At 37.0% G+C, this 23,414-nt stretch overlaps 2 protein-coding genes across 4 annotated transcripts in view; one reads left to right on the forward strand and one right to left on the reverse strand.

Annotated features, from left to right (window-relative positions):
• Positions 1 to 468: 468 nt before the first annotated feature.
• Positions 469 to 23,324, reverse strand: tent2 (terminal nucleotidyltransferase 2). Its single transcript, XM_061986519.1, has 15 exons — positions 23,250 to 23,324; positions 22,775 to 22,909; positions 19,223 to 19,318; positions 18,900 to 19,146; positions 18,286 to 18,400; positions 18,134 to 18,216; positions 17,994 to 18,051; positions 14,402 to 14,468; positions 14,240 to 14,316; positions 14,035 to 14,163; positions 13,916 to 13,959; positions 3,755 to 3,891; positions 1,210 to 1,301; positions 891 to 970; positions 469 to 813 (listed from the first exon to the last, which is right to left on the reverse strand). The coding sequence occupies exons 2-15, from the start codon at positions 22,882 to 22,884 to the stop codon at positions 727 to 729; spliced, it is 1,422 nt and encodes a 473-aa protein (XP_061842503.1). The 5' UTR covers positions 22,885 to 22,909; positions 23,250 to 23,324; the 3' UTR covers positions 469 to 726.
• Positions 22,824 to 23,414, forward strand: part of homer1b (homer scaffold protein 1b) — a 118,375-nt gene continuing 117,784 nt past the window's right edge. The window contains exon 1 of one of the 3 annotated variants that reach the window (XM_061986522.1): positions 22,824 to 22,927. The gene's annotated coding sequence lies outside the window, so the exon portion shown is untranslated. The remainder of the gene's footprint in view (positions 22,928 to 23,414) is intronic. The other 2 variants (XM_061986525.1, XM_061986524.1) reach the window with 2 other exon arrangements.

The raw sequence follows: 23,414 nt of genomic DNA on the forward strand, positions 1-23,414 counted from the left end.
GTGTTTGTCATTCTTGTTTGGTGTGGGTTCACAGTGTGGCGCATATTTTTAACAGTGTTAAAGTTGTTCTATATGGCCACCCTCAGTGTGAACTGTATGGCTATTGACCAAGTATGCCTTGCAGTCTCTTATGTGTGAAGGGCAGAGCCCTCATACAACATGTGACAGGGCTGGCACGCAGATAGTGTAAAATCGGACTTTAAAGGCATGCCCTCAATATTGCTGCCCCGGGAGATTTTCGGGAGAGGCACTAATATTCGGAAGTCTCACGGAAAAATCGGGAGGGTTAGCAAGTATGCAGCTGAGCCGCATCACAGTGATCAAGGATCCGCATGTGGCTCCGGAGCCGCGGGTTGCCGACCCCTGAGCTAGACATAAAAGTGTCTAAAAAGTGGGGCAAGTGAGCAAACAACAGGTGTTATGTTAAATTTAAAATAAGTGATCAATGAAGCAGTCATTAAACGGCTAAACGATTTTCTGAAATTTTATTGCAATCCAACAGTGGTTATTTGGGATATTGAAAAAACAAAAACAAATTTTACACACACAAAGTCTTGAAAACAGGTGTATAATATTCAGGGTGGTCTTATAACTTGGTCAATATGGCACATAAAATTTACAATGTACACCGCTCTCAAATCCTCCTGACATGTACATTATGAGAAAGAGGGATACATTGTAAACTTGGTTGGTATACAAAAAAAGTGTGCAGAGGTATAAATAAACTCATTTCCGAGATGATTCTTTAGCAATGATCTCGTTCACGGGAAGAATGCAGTTGAGGTCCTCTCCACTCCGTAGCAGCTGGAATGACTGCAAACAGAGGGAGAGAAGTATGCAAGGAGTGAACATAAATACAGGCAACAACAACAATGTATTGCTCGACATACCTCAACAAACGTAGATGTTATGGCATCAAACTTGGCCTGTTCACGCACTGCCCTGGCAGTGTTGTTTTTCTCAAACGGCTCTGAGGAGGACAAGCAAAACACAGAATTAAGTCAGATCCAGAAATATTTGGATTCTGAACCACTACAAAGAAGGGATTGAATATGTTCTACACATTTAAACTAAACATTCAAGACTTATGATTCTATGACAAAAGATTGATGTATACATAAGAATATGCCTTCATTTTGTCAATATTTTCCAAGATAGTCCTGTAACTTGTTGTTTGTGTTTTCATTGCATTGTACACGTCATGTTTACCTTCCACACTTATGAATGCGTTTTTCCACTTGCCACCGTTCTTCTTTTGAACCGCTGTGGCATCACAAACAGAGATCACCTTTTTTTTCCAACTGCAATGACAGGAAATGACAATTTACAATTTAGGCTCAATTGTATAGATAGTGATGAGTTTATAAGATAGTAGCGGCGTACCTAATGTTGTGGCCAGTGAAAGTGCCCACCATAGTTCAGTTTTTAAGGCAGAAACACTTTTTGCATCACCATTGTGATTAAAATGATTATACACTAGAGTGGAAACAATTAACCTTGATTAATTAGATTAGAAATAAACTTTGATATATATTCTGTTGCTTTGATTAATTGTTCCTAGCGAAGCCAGTGGCGTTTCTGGGTGTTGTTGATAAATGGCTTTCGCTTTGCATAGTAGAGTTTTAACTTGCACTTACAGATGTAGCGACCAATTGTAGTTACTGACAGTGGTTTTCTGAATTGTTCCTGAGCCCATGTGGTGATATCCTTTTCACACTGATGTTGGTTTTTGATGCAGTACCGCCTGAGGGATCGAAGGTCACGGGCATTGCCGCTTACGAGCAGTGATTTCTACAGATTCCCTGAAAATTTCGATGATATTACGGACCGCAGATGGTGAAATCCCTAAATTCCTTGCGATAGCTGGTTGAGAAATGTTGTTCCTAAACTGTTGGACAATTTGCTCACGCATTTGTTGACAAAGTGGTGACCCTCGCCCCATCCTTGTTTGTGAATGACTGAGCATTTCATGGAAGCTGCTTTTATACCCAATCATGGCACCCACCTGTTCCCAATTAGCCTGTTCACCTGTGGGATGTTCCAAATAAGTGTTTGATGAGCATTCATCAACTTTCTCAGTCTTTTTGGCCACTAGTGCATGCTGCAGGGATCAAATTCCAAATGAGCTAATATTTGCAAAAAATAAAGTTTACCAGTTTGAATGTTAAGTATCTTGTCTTTGCAGTCTATTCAATTGAATATAGGTTGAAAAGGATTTGCAAATCATTGAATTCTGTTTTTATTTACCATTTACACAACGTGCAAACTTCACTGGTTTTGTACAATCTGGAACTTCAAACGCACGGACATTGTTTTCACACAGCCGCTGCAATAGAGCTCAATGGGTGCCATGATCTGTGGGGCGGCGACCAGCAGAAAGTTTATTTTTATGAAAGCACACGTTAAATAAAAGTGCAATTTCAATGTGGACGATGTGCAATTATTAAAGAATTAAAAGGTATGTCAAGCAGAAAAACTGTTTACCTATTTTCACTGTAATACACATTAAAGCTATCGAGTGTGTTTTACGAATTACTCGACTAAACAAACAAATTAATGGATAAGTTACTTGATTAATAAAATAGATAACCACAGCAGTATTATACACATTTGTTTAAGTTATTGTTGGCATCGAGAATGGTTATTCAGAGATTCTGTGATGAATCATCCTTATGCATTATTCATATTTCAATAACAATCTAATTTATACCAGAATGTATAATGATGAAGAGTTCACTGAGAAAGTATTTCAAAAACAAGTAAAAACAATATCTCAATGTTTTTTTATAACAGCCTTGACCTTAATTCAGTGCTTCTCAATTATTTTGTTACGCCCCACCATGAAGAAGAATCAATCAATCAATCAATCTTTATTTATATAGCCCTAAATCACAAGTGTCTCAAAGGGCTGCACAAGCCACAACGACATCCTCGGTACAAAGCCCACATACGGGCAAGGAAAAACTCACCCCAGTAAGAAAACATTTCACACCCTCCAACTCTATGCCGCAACTATAAATAGTATCTTTTGTCTATAAAATTGTTATAAGTACACCTCTGCATAACATTGTATCCTTAACATAAAAGACAATTAAAAAATTATTATAGATCAACTTACAATAAAGAATTCATTAACATTGTTTTTTAATCTGTAACAAAAAAACCTTTAAAGTGCAATTTGCCTGAAATTTAAAAAAAAAAGTTTTTGACGGACTTGAACCATTTGATACTGAAAAATACAATTAAACAAATTCAAATAGATGAGCAAAATATATAAAACACTAACCTACAAAAACATTTTTATGAAACAATTTATGCATTTTTTTTTTTAAATAAAAAAGAGATTAATAGTTACAATGAGCATGTTTTTCAATGCACGGCTTTTTGAAGCGGCGTTTGAAGCTGCAGGATACTGATAAAGCATGTTTTCCGGGGTCCAAAAAAACCCCCACCTTCAACATAAGAAAAGCTGAACATATTGGGTGCTTCACACAACAACACAAATTAAGTGAAAGGAAGCTGCGCCAGCTACGTCTAAATGTGCCATGTTACCGGCGTCCTACATCACATGATGTCAGGTTAGTGCTGCGTAAGGCCAAAGGTCACACCTGCCACTGGCATTCAAGCAGAAACATGAGAGCAGGGAGAAGGAAGAGGAAGGAGAGATAGCGACAGTTGGCAAGATTGGAAGACAACCAGAAAAGGGAAAAGGAAATTAACAAAAAGATAGAAGAAAATCAGATGAGGCACCAACCTGAATTGTGCGCTGTAATATCTGAAAAAACCCAGCAGAAGCGTTGCTAGAGACGAGTCGTTTTGGGTATTGTAGGGGGGGACGTTTTGGGCTCCCTCGGGGACCATGTCAATCTCCAATGAGGGATCAAAACACTCCTAAAAATCAAGACAAGGATGTTTGAAATAAATGCTGTACAGTGCAAGTCTACTATTGGATGCGGTGCTTTAGTCATACTTTAACAATAAAATATTAGTAAAGAACAAACGCCCCCCGGCAAGGCAGAATTGTGAAAAATATTTTTTTAAACAATATTAGAGTGTATTTGTCTGTAGAGGAGGCAACTTCCTTGTTCATGAGGCATGACAAGAAGGTGATGCTGAGGGTGGACCGTTCATTGTAACTTGGTAATGTACCGGACACTTTTATCCACAATCTTAACGTATTCTTCCTTCAGGGTTTCTGCAGGTATCAGCAAATACAATTTAATGCCGTTTTTAATGCCACTTAAAAAAATGTTATGCCAATGTCCAACCCCATATGGTTATAATATATACAAATGTCCGTATATACACAATTGTAAGCTTTTGGCAATTACAATCTTGAATCATTGACAAGTTTACATGAACTGTTACGATCTAGTGAATTAGTATTGGCTCACAAGGCGGTTTCATTTAAGAATTTATTTTTATTTATTTTCCTGTAGTAGCAACCGGTGTTCTGACTTCGTGCATTGGCCGTAGACAATAGCCAATTAAAAGGTTCCGCCTGTCAATCATCACAGTGTACCTTCAATCAAAATTATTAAAAGGTGAACTGCTCTTATGCCCTCTAAACAAACATTCTGAATTTCTTGATCAATATAATATACCCAGAAGTCATTTTTTAAATGTTAAAGAACCAATGATTGTCACACACACACTAGATGTGGCGAAATTATTCTCTACATTTGACCCATCACCCTTGATCACCACCTGAGAGGTGAGGGGAGCAGTGAGCAGCAGCGGTGGTCACGCCCGGAAATCATTTTTGGTGATTTAACCCCCAATTCCAACCCTTGATGCTGAGTGTCAAGCAGGGAGGTAATGGGTCCCATTTTTATAGTCTTTGGTATGACTTGGCCGGGGCTTGAACTCACAACCTACCGATCTCAGAGCGGACACTAACCACAAGGCCACTGAGTTTCATCTCATAAAACATGCTGTAAATATGCATGTCCTCTGACAGTATGACTTATTAGCCACAAACTGTAAAATATGATTTTTTAAAATTAGGATAAAATTTAAAAAAAAATAGTTAAAAAGGTTTTATGGAATAATAAATAAAAATTATACTCGGAATGCAAATGATGCATCATCATCATCTTTTTATTCCTTTCATGAAAATGCATATATACAAGCCATGTACAGTTTCATTGTTTTTTTTGTTTCTTATACATTTCCATGATCAGAAAGGAGCAGATGGAAGAATACTATTCTTATATTTATCTGCCCCCTTTTTAACACAAATTATTTTAGATGACTTTATAACTGTTCCCTCCACCAACACCCAAACTCCAACATACTTTTTAATTTTCGTTTAATTATTTTCACAATGACACTTCCTTATCAAAATCAAAAATCAGTTTGATATAATTCCAGTTGTCTCTTTTTGTAACTTTTTTTAAATTCAAAGATATTATTGCAACTTTTCAAGTCTTTGTTTAGAGACTTCCATGCTTTCACACCAGCAACAGACAAGCACATTTGTTTCAAATTTGTTCGCACTCTTGGATGTTTAAAATCATACGGCCTTCTGTGATTCTCATCTTCAGACGTGAACACAAATAACTTTTGTAAGTCCTTAGGAAGAACTTTATTTCTAGCTTTGAACATCACTAATAGAATAGTATGCAATTCTACAATGTAATTTAGTTTTAATAATCCTGACCTAATGAAGAGTGGATTTGTGTGGTCTCTATATCCTACTGTAAAAATGATACGAATTACTCTTTTGTGTGAAAGAAATAAAGGCATTATGTTGCTGTGATATGTATTTCCCCATATTTCTGCACAATAATTGAAATAAGGTAGAATAGAATAGAATAGAAAGTACTTTATTGATCCCTGGGGGAAATTCAGCACCACAGTTTGCTCAATATAACATTCTCATTGCATTATACGGGAAAGTGTATTTAACCTTGTTCAAAATAAATAAGCTTTTAGATACCGGTACCTTATTTTTCAAATGCAAAATATGAGCTTTCCATGTCAACTTTTCATCCAAGATGACCCCAAGAAATCTGATTTCAGACACCTTCTCAATTTTCCCGTTGTTTATAGATAAACTAACTTATATCTTTCTTTTATTACTGAATACCATAAATGTAGTCTTTTCCAAATTTAAAGATAATTTATTTACATCTAACCACAATTTTAGTTTAACCATTTTCTCTTCAATATTATCGGCTAAGATTTTCAAGTCATCTCCTGAACAGTATAAATTTGTATTGTCTGCGAATAATACGTACTGTAAAATTTTCGAAACCTCACAAATATCATTTATATACAAAATAAAAAGTTTGGGTCCTAAAATCAAACCTTGTGGAATTCCACATTCAATATTCATACATTCTGACCTATGATCATCGATCTCAACATATTGCTGTCGTTGTTGTAAATAGCTGGTTAACCAGTTCAGTGCAACTCCTATAACTCAATAAGTATATCATTTAGAAGTGAGAATTTGATGATCTATAGTGTCAAATGCCTTCTTTAAATGAATGAACACTCCTATTGTGTATTTATTTTGATCAATTGCAGTTGTAATCTCTTCAATAATGTTCATGATGGCCAAGCTCATAGACCTATTTGATCAAAATCCATACTGATTTTCATTTAATAATTTATGTTTTTCAATAAAGCAGTCTAATTTATTAACAAACAGTTTTTCATGCACTTTTGAAAATTGAGATAGGAGAGATACTGGTCTATAATTACCAAATGTATGTATGTGTTCGGAAATGGATGATTTATTTAAACATTTTAGAAAAATACATGTCAAGGAATGATATTTGGAAAATGCCAATAAGATGCATTAAAAATAATCTCAGTCAATCAAACATCTTGAACAGATTGTATTTGACACCCTCACAGTTGTTTAAAATGGGTACAGTAAAAATAAAGTTATGTATAAAGTGTCAGGCAGCTGAAGGAAGTCTTATTCATTTACTGTGGGAATTAGAGATGTCCGATAATGGCTTTTTTGCCGATATCCGATATTCCGATATTGTCCAACTCTTAATTATCGATTCCGATATCAACCGATACCGATATATATAGTTGTGGAATTAACACATTATTATGCCTAATTTTGTTGTGATGCCCGGCTGGATACATTAAACAATGTAACAAGGTTTTCCAAAATAAATTAACTCAAGTTATGGAAAAAATGCCAATATGGTACTGGCATATTTCTTATTGAAGTCATAAAGTGCATTATTTTTTTAACATGCCTCAAAACAGCAGCTTGGAATTTGGGACATGCTCTCCCTGAGAGAGCATGGGGAAGTTGAGGTGGGCATGGTTGGGTGGGAATCATCATCTCCATAAAGCTTTTCAACAGATGGAAGCATGTAGTGCTCTAAAATCTCTAGAAGCGTCTGACTTGGGCTATGGAAAAGAAGCACTGGACAGTTGCAGAGTGGTCCAGAGTCCTGTTTTCAGACGAAAGCAAGTTTTGTATTTCATTTGGAAGTCAAGGCGCTAGAGTCTGGAGGAAGGCTGGAGAGGAGCAAAATCCAAGTTGCTTGAAATCCAGTGTGAAGTTCCCAGTCAGCAATGGTTTGGGGAGCCATGTCAGCTGCTGGTGTTGGTCCACTGTGTTTCATCAAGTCCTGAGTCAATGCAGCTGTGTACCAAGAGATTTTAGAGCACTTGCACATGCTTCCATCTGTTGAAAAGCTCTATGGAGATGATGATTTCATTTTCCAGCATGATCCAGCAGTGTCAAAACCACCAGTAACTGGTGTACTGACTATGGCATTACTGTCCTCGATTGGCCTGCCAACTCCCCTGACCTGAACCCCATAGAGAATTTGTGGGGTATTGTGAAGAAGAACCTGAAAGACACCAGACCCAATAATGCAAATGAGCTAAAGGCCGCTATTGAAGCATCCTGGGCATCCATAACACCTCAGCAATGCCACAGGCTGATTGCCTCCATGCCACGCCGCATTGATGCAGTAATCCGTGCAAAAGGATTCCCAACCAAGTACTGAGTGCATTAATTGACATTTTCAAATGTTTGATTTTGTTTTGCTGTTATAAATCTTTTTTTTTTTTTTTACTTGGTCTGAGGAAATATTCTAATTTTTTGAGATACGATTTTTGAGTTTTCTTAAGCTGTATCCCATAATCAGCAATATTAAAATAATAAAAGGCTTGCAATATTTCAGTTGATGTGTAACGAATCCAGAATGTATGACATTTTTGTTTTTTTTAATTGCTTTACAGAAAATAAAGGACTTTCACAATATTCTAATTTTCTGAGACAGTCCTGTATAACCATTCAAAAACCGCCAAATATGCTCCATTTACATTTTGTGATTTGAATATTGACCAAGTATTAGTGACAGGGATGTCCGATAATGGCTTTTTGCCGATATCCGATATTCCGATATTGTCCAACTCTTTAATTACCGATATCAACCGATACCGATATCAACCGATATATACAGTCGTGGAATTAACACATTATTATGCCTAATTTGGACAACCAGGTATGGTGAAGATAAGGTACTTTTTTTTTTTAATTAATAAAATAAAATAAGATAAATAAATTAAAAACATTTTCTTGAATAAAAAAAGAAAGTAAAACAATATAAAAACAGTTATATTGAAACTAGTAATTAATGAAAATTAGTAAAATTAACTGTTAAAGGTTAGTACTATTAGTGGACCAGCAGCACACACAATCATGTGTGCTTACGGACTGTATCCCTTGCAGCCTGTATTGATATATATTGATATATAATGTAGGAACCAGAATATTAATAACAGAAAGAAACAACCCTTTCGTGTGAATGAGTGTAAATGGGGGAGGGAGGTTTTTTGGGTTGGTGCACTAATTGTAAGTGTATCTTGTGTTTTTTATGTTGATTTAATAAAAAAAAAATTTAAAAAAATGATACCGATAATAAAAAAACGATACCGATAATTTCCATTATTACATTTTAATGCATTTATCGGACATCTCTAATTAGTGATATTGTTATTATAAGTGCTAATGCAGTCAAACTATTATTTCTGTTTCTATTATATCGCGGCGCCGGGATCAATTCCCTGTCTCCCTATTTACATCATCGAGTGGTCTGCTGCTTCCCTGTTTCCTTTCTCCCTGTAAATGTATTCTAGATCATAAATCATGAATCTCACCGGGACATGAGACGTCTGTGAAGGTATTCCAACAATTTGGTACAGTTTGACAGCCATTTAGGACCTGAAACTGGCGAGGACATGTGTTCCCCCGATCTCCCCACCCCGTTTCTTTGTGTGGATTATTAGTAATTCTTCGCCTAAATGGGAATATATATACATCCCAGCAGTCGGCATCCTAATAGGAGCAGACATTCCACAGTAAGTGATGTATTATGTTTGTTGGCTCTTATGAAGTCTGCAGTGAGTAGTAATCAGCGATGAAGAAAAAAAAAGCAAACGTCGTAATACGTTTTTAAAAATTAATGTGCCGCGCATGCTTAAAATAATCGAAATACAAAAATAATACAAAAATGTACATAAATGTGCCTGTTACTACATTACATACTGTATATACAAACCCCATTTCCATATGAGTTGGGAAATTTTGTTAGATGTAAATATAAACGGAATACAATGATTTACAAAACCTTTTCAACCCATATTCAATTGAATGCACTACAAAGACAAGATATTTGATGTTCAAACTCATAAACCTTTTTTTTTTTTTGCAAATAATTAACTTAAAATTTCATGACTGCAACACGTGCCAAAGTAGTTGGAAAAGGGCATGTTCATCACTGTGTTACATGGCCTTTCCTTTTAACAACACTCAGTAAACGTTTGGGAACTGAGGAGACACATTTTTTAAGCTTCTCAGGTGGAATTTTTTCCCATTCTTGCTTGATGTACAGCTTAAGTTGTTCAACAGTCCAGGGGTTTTCGTTGTGGTATTTTAGGCTTCATATTGCGCCACACATTTTCAATGGGAGACAGGTCTGGACCACAGGCAGGCCAGTCTAGTACGGTACCCGCACTCTTTTACTATGAAGCCACGTTGATGTAACACGTGGCTTGGCATTGTCTGGCTGAAATAAGCAGGGGCGTCCATAGTAACGTTGCTTGGATGGCAACATATGTTGCTCCAAAACCTGTATGTACCTTTCAGCATTAATGGCGCCTTCACAGATGTGTAAGTTAACCATGTCTTGGGCACTAATACACCCCCATACTATCACAGATGCTGGCTTTTACACTTTGCGCCTATTACAATCCGGATGGTTCTTTTCCTCTTTGGTCCGGAGAACACGACGTCCACAGTTTCCAAAAACAATTTGAAATGTGGACTCGTCAGACCACAGAACACTTTTCCACTTTGTATCAGTCCATCTCAGATGAGCTCAGGCCCAGCGAAGTCGACGGCGTTTCTGGGTGTTGTTGATAAACGGTTTTCGCCTTGCATAGGATAGTTTTAACTTGCACTTACAGATGTAGCGACCAACTGTAGTTACTGACAGTGGGTTTCTGAAGTGTTCCTGAGCCCATGTGGTGAAATCCTTTACACACTGATGTCGCTTGTTAATGCAGTACAGCCTGAGGCATCAAAGGTCACGGGCTTAGCTGCTTACGTGCAGTGATTTCTCCAGGTTCTCTGAAACCTTTGATGATATTACGGACCGTAGATGGTGAAATCCCTAAATTCCTTGCAATAACTGGTTGAGAAAGGTTTTTCTTAAACTGTTCAACAATTTGCTCACGCATTTATTGACAAGGTGGTGACCCTCGCCCCATCCTTGTTTGTGAATGACTGAGCATTTCATGGAATCTACTGTTATACTCAATCATGGCACCCACCTGTTCCCAATTTGCCTGTTCACCTGTGGGATGTTCCAAATAAGTGTTTGATGAGCATTCCTCAACTTTATCAGTATTTATTGCCACCTTTCCCAACTTCTTTGTCACGTGTTGCTGGCATCAAATTCTAAAGTTAATGATTATTTGCAAAAAAAAAAAAAGGTTTATCAGTTTGAACATCAAATATGTTGTCTTTGTAGCATATTCAACTGAATATGAGTTGAAAATGATTTGCAAATCATTGTATTCCGTTTATATTTACATCTAATACAGTTTCCCAACTCATATGGAAACGGGGTTTGTACTTACATCATGTATATAAGACCTTAATGGAGGTTTTTGGGTGTTTGGATTAAGGGCTTTATAGGCGGAATTACGCGTCTCTCATAGGCTCATTGTAAGCAAACTTTTGATTGCATTTATTTAATATTAAGAATGCAAAAAAAAAAAAAAACACATCCATCATCAAGTTTTTGTTAACGATAAGCAAAATTCCAAAAAAGTGCAGTTCTCCTTTAAAGAGGATTCCCAAAACGCAGCAACACTTGAAATACACTCCTTTTTAAATTTTACCAGAAATATTAGGTAAAGCTGCAGAGTATCGGATGGGTATCACCGATACCAGCCTGAATTTTACTCGGTATCGAATCAGAAAGAAAATCAGTAGTATAGCACATAACTACTTGTGTAATCCTGACAATTGTCTGTTCCATTTGCTGTTTTATTGTGGAAAAACTGCTGTTAAAAAGGTAATTAAAAACAATCGAATTAGTGGTGGCATAATACTTTTGCACACGACAACCGTGTGTACCTTTTATTTACACACAAACCATACTTTACTTTTTTTACTTGTGTATGGCCTTGCAAGAGACTTTTTGGTTTGACATTTTGAATATCATTTAACTTTGCCTCATTTTGCAGCAAGAACTATAATTTATTAGTCTAACTTTACAGCAAGATTTACATGGTTCTGTATTATCCATTGTGGCTGATGGGCCTTCTCAGAATTTTATTTTTCAAGCATCTGATTGGCTAAATGACCTTTAAGAAGCTGATTGAAACTTACATTTAACTTAATTTACTTACACAAAATTCAATTTTTTAGGCTTCAGCCTAGGGACAAGCGGTAGAAAATGGATGGATGGATAAACCAAAATAATAAGAACACCACTGGCTTGCTTATGTTACCATACCAAAGACTATAAAAATGGGACCCATTACCTCCCTGCTTGGCACTCAGCATCAAGGGTTGGAATTGGGGGTTAAATCACCAAAGATGATTCTGGGGGGAGGCACCGCTGCTGCCCACTGCTCCCCTCGCCTCCCAGGGGGTGATCAAGGGGATGGGTCAAATGCAGAGGACAAATTTCACCACACCTAGTGTGTGTGTGACAATCATTGGTACTTTAACTTTAATTATTGCCATTACTGGTTTAACAAAACATATTTTTTTAAATATCTATATTTTTCACAAATATAATATGCAATTTCGGAAGACATTGCGCGTGAATGCTGAAAAGCCAAAGTTTAATTAAAACAGGTAGCATGCTGGCCAAATAGCGTCAACAAAATATATGAATTGCAAAAGGATCTGAAAAAGCTAACATACTAAATTTAGCAATAGCATATTAGCATGCTAATGTTAGTATATTAACATGCTTGCATTAGCGCATATATATATATATATATATATATATATATATATATATATATATATATATATATTAGCATTTTAGGTCATTTTGCAAGTATACACCTCAAGAGTCATACAAGTTGGTAGTTGACTTAACTATTAGCATGCTAATGTTAACATGTGTCAAGTACCAATTTATATACCGGTAAGCTAAAAAAAACTAACATGCTAACGTTAACATGCGTCAAGTACTAACTGACTCTGACTTTGTATACCTTCAAATTTAGCTTAAAAAGGCTAGCATACTAACATTAGCATCCTAATAGTGAATAAGCTTGACTGCGCATGAATATAAAATTAGTTTAAAAAGTTTGCATGCTAATATAACATGCTAGAATGCCAATAAAATACTAATATTTGAAATGTGGAATTAGTAACACTTTTCGTAGAAAATAAGTGTTATAGAAAAGTGGGAATAACAAATGATATTGAACAAAAATTGCTTGATGGCCCAGGGAATTTATCACTCGCTGTCTCGTCCATACGTACACAAAGGGAGCGCGTGCACATACACACGAGCAGTCCAACAGAAGCAACACAATTTGCAGTCATGTTGTTTTTACGACAGAATAAACATTCAATAAAGCAGTGATTCTCATTCCGTACATCTAATGGTACATCAAAGAAGTCTGTAAATACTGTATGTACTGTTTATGGAGTATCATTACTGATGTTTGTACATTGTGTGTAATGTTAGAGTGGCCAAAAATAATAAATGTACTTGTTAAATAAAACCTCTGACTGGTTTTAATGAATACTTAGGCCTACTACTGTATTTTAAAGTTGGTCATTATGGTGGTACTTGGAGAGCCAAGTGTTTTCTGAGGGGGTACTAGATAAAAAGAAAAAAGTTTGAGAACCACTTCAATAAATAAATGATAAATGGGTTATACTTGTATAGCGCTTTTCTACCTTCAAGGTACTCAAAGCGCTTTGACAGTATTACCACATTCACCCATTCACACACACATTCACACACTGATGGCGGGAGCTGCCATGCAAGGCGCTAACCAGCAGCCATCAGGAGCAAAGGGTGAAGTGTCTTGCCCAAGGACACAACGGACATGACTAGGATGGTAGAAGGTGGGGATTGAACCCCAGTAACCAGCAACACTCCGATTGCTGGCACGGCCACTCTACCAACTTCGCCACGCCGTCCCATAAAGGCTAACTTTGGCTAGCCAAATTGCTATTCTATCATTAACAAACAAAGCGAATGCGCGTGTTACTTAATTTACGTCATTACGTACTAAAATCTGTAAGAGGGCAAGCAGGATATAGTGCTTAAATACACATTTTGCTCAAAGTTAAGTCTATTTGGCAAACAAACAAACATAAGAGTAATTTGCCTTAAACAGTCAAGCTATACATGTTGTAAAAAATGTTTCAAGGTACACTTACTGGGTACTCCTTCTGTAGTGAAGGAAGGACCGGTATTCTGAGTGCTGTGATGGCAAATAATAAAACATTATTAATAACAAATAGGGGTAAATATGTATTATGTTTGCTCGTGTACTGACTCTGAAGATAGTGCAGCACCATCAGCACCAGTGTGTAGCTGCTCAAAGTTCCTTGACTGGCATCGTTGATGTGATGATGCCGGGCCCACTTCTTGATAACAAGGACGAGGGGTCGAACCCTGGGGTCAGCTGACACAGAACCAAACACGTTTAATTGTTCGGACAGCTGATTTCTAAGCTCGGAGGAGAATTTTAAAACAATTACCGTAAGCATAACTCCTCAGGAGGAAAGTGTTCCGGATTCCCACCGTGTTGTTGACGTTTAGATCGAACAGCACACTGCTAAAGAAGTGACACAGAAATCCCAACTTAGATTTGATCAGGCAGTGAAGGCGGCGTTCATTCACAAGCTTTGCTCATACCTTACCTGCCTTTCTCTCGGAACCGCAGGATCGGTACTTTGGCTCGGATCAGTAGAGTTTGTTGTATATACTCTATCAATAAACAAACAATTTATTTATGGTTGTTTTACATCTCATTTCCTTAAAACCATGTTTGTGTAAACAGAGAAATAGCAGCACTATGATGTGTATTAGCATTATAATACAGTTGTACCTCAACTTAAAGAGTGTTTTGAGGTAAGAGCTGTCTCTCGGTTAATTGTTTTCTGTTGCGGCTCCCAAACTCTGGAACAATCTCCCTCTCCATGTGAGACAGGCTTCTTTTTAAAACCCATTTTATTCACTTTTAACCCAGCATGAGACTTTTAAATGTTTTTAACTTTTGAACCGCCTTTTATCCGGCTGATTGTTCTTAAGATAATGTTTTTTTATATGTTTACTGCCTTATTATATTTCTATTTATTGAGTGAATGCTCCACAACATTCACACATATGATTTTCTAAACCAAAATTCATCTATTTATTATTATTCTTCTTCTCCACATTTTTCACCCGATTCAAACCGTTCCAACTTCAAACTGCTCAGCCTATTCGGGAATCACGGGCTTTCCCTTGACAAGTTACAAAAATTCCCAGATTTCCCAGAATTCCCAATTTTCTGGGACATTTTTCCCATTCAAAATGAATTGGCCATTTTTCAAACTTCTACCATTTCTACATGTCTCAAACGATTCAAACCATTCCACCTTCAACATATTCCAATCATCCTGGACATTCCAACTATCAATTTTCCAAGTTCAACCGAATTCCAGGAATTCCCAGAATTAACATTTTTTCAAACCCTTTTTTTTTTACCCTTTTTTCTTTCGACTACTCCTTACACATTTTTTAACCCACTTCAACCGTTCCACCGTCAAATCATTCCTCTTAATCAGGACAAAAAACTAAGTTGTTTTTTTAACTGGAAAAATTCCCAGTTTTCCGTAATACCCTTTCTCAATTCAAAATGTTACTACTTCAACATTTCTCGACTGATTTGAAAAATTCCAACACCAACCAACAAACTCATTCAGAACACTCAAATGTTTTAGCATTTTCAAAAAAATTCCCACTTTTCCCGAAATTCCCATTAAAAGAATGGGACATTTTTCTAAGTTCCACAACTCCCACATTTTTTATCCGATTCAAATCGTTCCAACTTCAAAATATCGAGCCTGTTCAGGAATTACGTGCTCTCCTTCAATGATTCTAAAGAATTCCCGAATTTCCTAGAATTTCCAGTTTTTAGGGACATTTTCCCTATTCAAAATTAACTATCAATTTTTCAAACTTCCACAATTCCCACATTTTTCAACCGATTCAAATCATTCCACCTTCAACATATTCCACTCATCTATTTTTCCACGTTCAACAAATTTCCAGGAATTCGGTTTTTTCTAACCTTATTTCCAACCTTTTTTAGTGCAATGACTCCTTTCACATTTTTTAACCCATTTCAACCGTTCCACTGTCAAAACATTCCTCTTTGTCAGGACAACAAAACAAATTGGTTTAAGAACTTGAAAAATTCCTGTTTTTCCCAAAATTCTGTAATGTCATTTCTCAATTAAAAAACTTACTACTTCAACATTTCTTGACCGATTTAAACAAATCCAACACCAACCAATTGAGTTCATTCAGGACATTCATGCTATTAATCATTTTCAAAAAAATTCCCAAATTTCCAGGAAGTTCCCATTGAAATGAATGGGACAGTTTTCAACCTATTCAAACCATTCCAACATCCACACATTCTGGACATTAAAACTAACACTTTCCCAAGTTCCAAACTCCGTTTTTTCTGGAAATTCAAACTCTTTAACATTCAAACCATTTTGACATTCAAACTATTCTTACATTCATACTACATTCTGTCAGCATTTCAGTTCAACTTCAGCATTGGAGCAGTTACACACAATTCCTTCAGGAAATGCCTCATCTACCGTATTTTCCGCACTATAAGGCGCACCTAAAAACCACAATTTTTCTCAAAAGCTGACAGTGCGCCTAATAACCCGGTGCGCTTTATTACGATTCATTTTCATAAAGTTTCGGTCTCGCAACTTCGGTAAACAGCCGCCATCTTTTTTCCCGGTAGAACAGGAAGCGCTTCTTCTTCTACGCAAGCAACCGCCAAGGAAAGCACCCGCCCCCATAGAACAGGAAGCGCTTCACCCGCCCCCATAGAACAGGAAGCGCTTCACCCGCCCCCATAGAACAGGAAGCGCTTCACCCGCCCCCGGAAGAAGAAGAAAAAACGCGCGGATATCACCGTACGTTTCATTTCCTGTTTACATCTGTAAAGACCACAAAATGGCTCCTACTAAACGATCCGGGTCATAAAAAGACGCAATCTCTCCATCCGCACACGGATTACTACCGTATTTCACAGCAACTGAACCGCACTGTGGAACGGGAGCACGTACGGTGAATATTCGCTCCACAGGGAATGAGAAGTCATCCTTCACTGTGGTTCTAGCTTGCCATGCTAACTTCCACTCATGGTGATATTCAAAAGGAAGACCTTGCCAAAAGAGACCTTTCCAGCCGGCGTCATCATAAAAGCTAACTCGAAGGGATGGATGGATGAAGAAAAGATGAGCGAGTGGTTAAGGGAAGTTTACGCGAAGAGGCCGGGTGGCTTTTTTCACACAGCTCCGAAGGCGAACACACCTTCACTAAGACGGGCAGACAGCCTCGGACGACATACGCCAACATCTGCCAGTGGATCGTAAATGCTTGGGCAGATATTTCGGTCACAACTGTGGTCCGAGCTTTCCGGAAGGCAGGATTCACAGAACAACAGCGACACTGACTCCCGATGACTTCTACGAGACGGAACCGGCCATTTTGGATCCCACGCTAGCGCAACTTTTCAATTCGGACACCGAAGACGAAGAATTCGAAGGATTTACGAATGAAGAATAACTTCAGAAGGTGAGCGCTATGTTTATTTTGTGTGTTGTGACATTAACGTTCGAGCAACATTACCGGTATGTTGCTATTGCTCTACACCATTTTGAATTTTACTATGTTTGTGATTGCACATTTGTACATTTTGGGACAGAGTTGTTAGAACGCTGGTTTTCAATATATTATTAAAGTTTGACTGAACTATCTGACTGTTTTTTTGACATTCACTTTAGCGCAGCGTTTTTTTGACATTCACTTTAGCGCAGCGTAGGCGCGGCTTTTAGTCCGGGGCGGCTTATTGGTGGACAAAATTATGAAATATGTAATTCATAGAAGGTGCGGCTAATAATCCGGTGCGCCTTATAGTGCGGAAAATACGGTAGTTATTTATTACTGTTATACTTTATTGCCTATTCATTACTGTTTGTCTTAATACTTGCCAGGACCAAAATGTATACCAAATATGTGCAAATGTGTACGAGTATGACAAATAAAGCCTTGAATCCTAGAATAATTATACTGCATTTCATTTTTAAGATTACCCTTATAGTTTGGTAAAATAATTATTATATGCAACAAAGCTAAGCAACTAACAAACTTGTTGATCTCAAATGAGACTTCTCTGGCAACCTTTGAAAAAAATAAAATGTTGTAAGTTTTACTCACTCAATGACTTCATCATCTTTCTGATGGAAGAGAGTACAGTGATGGGATTTGTAATTTTCTGCAATAAAAAGTCCTGTTACTATGAGAGAAAATCTGTGGTTGCACATTAAACAAATAAAAGGCAGAGTTGAGATATTTACATGGAAGACGAAACACAAGTCAGCGTCACTGCTCCGGCTGGCTAATCCACTCATGCTGGAGCCCGTCATGTACAAATTTCCTCCTATGAGACAACATGACAGCAGTGATGAGAAGAACACAACATAAGAGTTTAAGAGTCATTCATACACACCTTTTAAGACACGCTGGATATCTTTTTGCAGCAAACTACGGCACAGCTCCTTACTTTGCAAATCAGAGGGCTGCTGCTGGCACGCCTCGAACAGCTCCATTATCTGAAGGCTCACCTAAAAGGCACAATCACATGCAAACAACTCCTAAATACAAGAGATCCACTGATCAGAGACGATATTTGGCATTTTGACAGAATTTGCCTTTTTTTACTCACTTCAACAGAACTACATCAGCTGATACAATTTATACACATATGATAACAGTATTTAGTATTAAAAAAAATATTTAGTGAAGTAGATAGTAAAAACCACTGCTTAAGCACCAGCCCTTTTGCGTTGCATGAAAAAATTGCTAAAGCGCCGGGAAAAAAATGCCAAAGCACCAGAAAAAAACGACACACCAAGTTTTTGTTTGATTCAGCCACGCGTCACATTATTGCGAAGACTTTGAAACTGCAATACCGCAGCATCTACAATACCAGGACAGCCCTATAAGCTAACCTATACTGCAAATGAATAATGGCTGCAAATATCGTTATTGGCCTCATTGACTGATCTGTTGATCTCTGCTAAATACACAGTCAAAACAATGCACGGTGCTATTTGATAGTACCTTGTCGTTTTCAGCATAGACCCACAGGTCTACAGAACTATCTGAGATGACAGGTACACGACAGCGAGGGTCGGGTTGGGGGTGATCAAAAACAGCGTCGGGCGACCTTGAGGAACCTGCTAAAGCTCGGTCAGGACTATACAAGGGAAGAGGGTGCTGATTGGGAGGGTATCGCATGGATGAGTAGGATGAGTCATCAGCACGGAAGCGTTTTAAACCAGAGGACCTGTCGTCATCATTTTTCCTCCTGAAAAACACATTTGAGATTTGAAAATGTAATATTTTTAATAATAATCAGGGGGCTTAATGAGTAATAGACTTACTTGCGGTAATCATTCATGTGAACTGGTGGAAGATGGGGCAATGGGCTCTGGGTACGTTCGTTAGTAGGCAGGATTTCATATGCAGGAACATCATAACTGTTGTACGCAGATGTTGAAAGAATATAACGATTAGGGACTTTTTTCCTCACTTAAGATGGAGTCTGTCTAATCACTAAAGAAAATATGTTACAGGATATTACGTAGGTATGTGTGTATAAACATCTTTGTTCTCTTTCTTAGTTCAGCAAGCTTTCTAACGATACTAAACTTTTTACAATTAAGAAGGTTATGACATTTTCAACAAAAAGTTGACATCTAAAATATTGAGCCACATTGACTTTGTATTGAAGAAGTTCATGGTTTTAGGGTTTACGTTTTTTTCGAACATGCTTACAGTTACTTGATACATTACAATTGCCAGTTTCTTTTTACATGTTCAAAAAAAAAAAAGAGTACGAAAAAGGAGAGCTCATTTAAACCTACCCATTTCCCGCTTCATAGCATCACTAACTATTTTGTTCACTTCCTGTTCTCAATTTGCACACAATTCAATTCCATAAATAATAATGTTCTCATGAATAAATAATCAAATAAGTTGTAATTAACATAGTGAGATGTTAATGATCTCATTGTCATTAAGGTTGAAAATGTTTATCTGAATTCTCTTTTGTACTTTGCAAACACTTTGAGTTTGAACAGTTTCTTAAACTGCATAATATTAGTACTTATTTTGACTTATTTGCTTACCCCAATACAGAATTTATTTCCACATACTGATATGTTAAAGGTTTTATGCGTTGTGTATACATACAAATGTTTTAAATTAGATGTTTCTCTAAGGTTATATTTCTCCTGTTTTTGAGAATTGTTTTACATTCTTGGGTAGCTGATTATAGTCTGCCTTAATGTATGCATAATTTTAGCTGTTTGCAAATCAATGAGTTTTAGTATTATGGATTCAATAAAAACGGTTTGAGTGTTCTCGATATCCCACATTATGTATTACTCTAACGGACCTTTTTTGTAGCATGGTTTGCGGATGAAGTGTACTTTTGTTATTTCCCCATATTTCTACACAATAACTCAGATATGGCAGAAGTAGCGGGCAGTTGAGAATCTGGAGTCATTTAAAAAATCTAATACATATATTTGCTTTATTCATTACTGATGTATATCTTGCCACCTTATGTTGTATATTTCTTGTGAGATTTCCAGTTCATTTTTATATTTATCATTACACAACAATGTGGTTTCTTTTATCGACTGTCTATTTGTATTTGTTTTTCTTTCTCTTCTACTGTTACCAAACAGCATTATTTTGTTTTTTGTGAGATTCAAAGATAATTTATTTTTGTCAAACCATCTCTTTAATCTGTTCATTTATTCTGTTGTGTGTAATAGCTTCTATGAGTTGTTTCCTGACCAAAACGCAGTTGTGTTGTCTGCAAATAGTACTAACTTTACGTCCTTTTTTAACTTTACAAATATCATAAAGATTGATCCATTTTGGTCCGAGGGGTACGTCGCAGTATATATTTAGTTTATAAGTTCACCATAACTTAGTGAATTTCAACAGATTTAACTTTCCTAATATGTATTACAGGAAAATGATACTTCTATCACTGGAATCCAGTGGTGGGCCGTGCATTTCCCACCTAGGCCTTCAGTGATGTCCGACTTCAATAATGACCTCTCAAAATACCATCATTTATGTCACCACATGACCATTGCTGGAGAAATACTACACAGGAACACATTCACACACTACTGGGCATTGTACAAAACGGGTTATTTTCTGGCACATTTAAAAATCAATAAACCCGCATCAGCAATTAAAACATATCTTATGTGGTACTGTCAAAATTAAAATTGAAAAACACATTTTAAACGTGAAAAAATAAATAAATTAAATATCTGAACTCACATTTCATCGACAGCTGAACTAGCTTACGATGTTGGCCGACATTGTCTCACAAGATGTAGTTTCTCTTTAAATATCCTTCTTGAAAATGGCCTTGCAAATATCTGTTGTCTTGTCTAATCATAAAAAATGCAGACGAGGCGTGTAGGCTGAGTTCTTAAAGTTTACTCCGTAGCGTGCTCATCCAAAACATCCCACTGCCGGCATGTCTACATTTAACAACCTAAACGGGGCTACTGCACATGCTCTACACTATTGTGGCATGCTGGGTAATGGAGTTCTTATGTTACTTAGCTCATAACATCACTATATATCTGCCTTAGGGCATCTAGAAGGCCTTACTGACAACAACTTGTGATCTGATTGGCTGTCGCAACTGTCTGTCAAATATTTGTGCCTGTTCACTTAGAGTGCACAGACGCCTGCATTGTTGATTCTGAAGGCTCTAAGTAGATTTGGTACAGCATGGCAACATAAGATAGCTGAATTCTGATTGGATGAAAACTATAGAACCTCAAAACAACAGCAATGGAAGGAGCATATTATGACATGAAGAGAATATGAATAATTTTAGATATTTAGGGAAAGTTGATAACATTTTTATTTTATCTTGAATTATGATCAGGATTTCTAGTTATGTTAGGCCAGCAGATGCTGGAATCATCTTCACAAGACCTGTCTAATAGCTAGGGGTGTGGGAAAAAATCGATTTGAATTCAAATCGCCATTCTCAAGTTGTACGATTCAATATCGATTCTCATTTTTCAAAAATCGATTTTTTTTATTTTTCATTAATCACTCCAACAAAACAATACACAGCAATACCATAACAATGCAATCCAATTCCAAAACCAAGCCCGACCCAGCAACACTCAGAACAACAATAAACAGAGCAATTGAGGGGAGACACAAACACGACACAGAACAATCCAAAAGTAGTGAAACAAAAATGAATATTATCAACAACAGTATCAATATTAGTAACAATTTCAACATAGCAGTGATTAAAAATCCCTCATTGACATTATCATTAGACATTTGTAAAAAATAAATAAATTAAAAATAAAATAAAAATGAACAATAGTGTCACAGTGGCTTACACTTGCATCGCTTCTCATAAGCTTGACAACACACTGTGTCCAATATTTTCACAAAGATGAAATAATTCATATTTATTTAATAGTTAAAACAAATTTACAGTATTGCAATCAGTTGATAAAACATTGTCCTTTACAAGTATAAAAGCTTTTTACAAAACTATACTACTATGCTTGCATGTCAGCAGACTGGGGTAGATCCTGCTGAAATCCTATGTATTGAATGAATAGAGGTTTGTTTTGAATCGGAAAAATATCGTTTTTGAATCGAGAATCGCGTTGAATTGGAAAAAAAATCTATTTATAATCGAATCGTGACCCCAAGAATCGATATTGAATCGAATCGTGGGACACCCAAAGTTTCGCAGCCCTACTAATAGCCCTGGATTCATGTAAATCCATTGTAAGTTTATTTTACACACATACCTACAACATGGAGTCACTACAGCAAAACTAAGTATGGAGATGTATAATACCATACAAACATGAATTAGTCTCAAGAAGTAAAATGAAGACAAAATAGAGTGTTCAAACCGTTGCTGACTATGCTGGTAATGGCGGGGTTCCATGGGAGAGGGTTGTTGTCGACACGGTCCAGGATGGAAGCCTGAGGGGCCCCTCGGCGGCACGCGGTGAGGGAACATGCGAGCCTCGTCAACGCCACTAATACTGGAGATACAAACAGAGGTAACTGAGCAATATGGGACAACTACACTGTTTACCAAGTGGTCATTAAACAGCAGGGATAAGGAAAGAAAGTACAAAAAGCCTCCAAACAATCATTAACGTGTCAGGAGGAAGTAAGCTAACAACGATGCTAGCCAGATGCAACACGTCAGCTAGCGGCTCAAGCTAACAATAGCTATCAACTAGTGCCTCAATCGATTATTCAAATAAACATAGGCAACACAATTTATTATTTCCGGATAAAACGTGTTGCTTTAAAGGACATTGCAATAACTTTATCGGCCAATGTTCATTTAAAAAAACACATATTTCCAACACTTACATAGTTTGAAATGTAAATACAACTGAGGGGTCCACTTCCGGGTTACGTAATGTGACGTTGTCATGACGTAGATCATTCTAATTTAAAGGGGACGAGTCACCTTTTTGACGTCAAGAAACCGTAATTCGATCATACTGTGTGTTGTGACCAGAGCGGACTTTTTTA

Source organism: Nerophis lumbriciformis, linkage group LG12 (genome assembly GCF_033978685.3).
Source record: "Nerophis lumbriciformis linkage group LG12, RoL_Nlum_v2.1, whole genome shotgun sequence".
NCBI lineage: Eukaryota > Metazoa > Chordata > Actinopteri > Syngnathiformes > Syngnathidae > Nerophis > Nerophis lumbriciformis.

Bases quoted from the DNA above. Each gene is read 5' to 3' on its own strand.
- tent2 (XM_061986519.1), bottom strand. From the start codon at position 22,884: ATGTTCCCTCACCGCGTGCCGCCGAGGGGCCCCTCAGGCTTCCATCCT. The intron at 18,217-18,285 runs GTGTGTATGAAT...GTTGTCTCATAG, and splicing joins TATCCAGCGTGTCTTAAAAG to GAGGAAATTTGTACATGACG. The intron at 14,317-14,401 runs GTAAGGTATGAG...TCACTTCTTTAG, and splicing joins CGGTTCCGAGAGAAAGGCAG to CAGTGTGCTGTTCGATCTAA.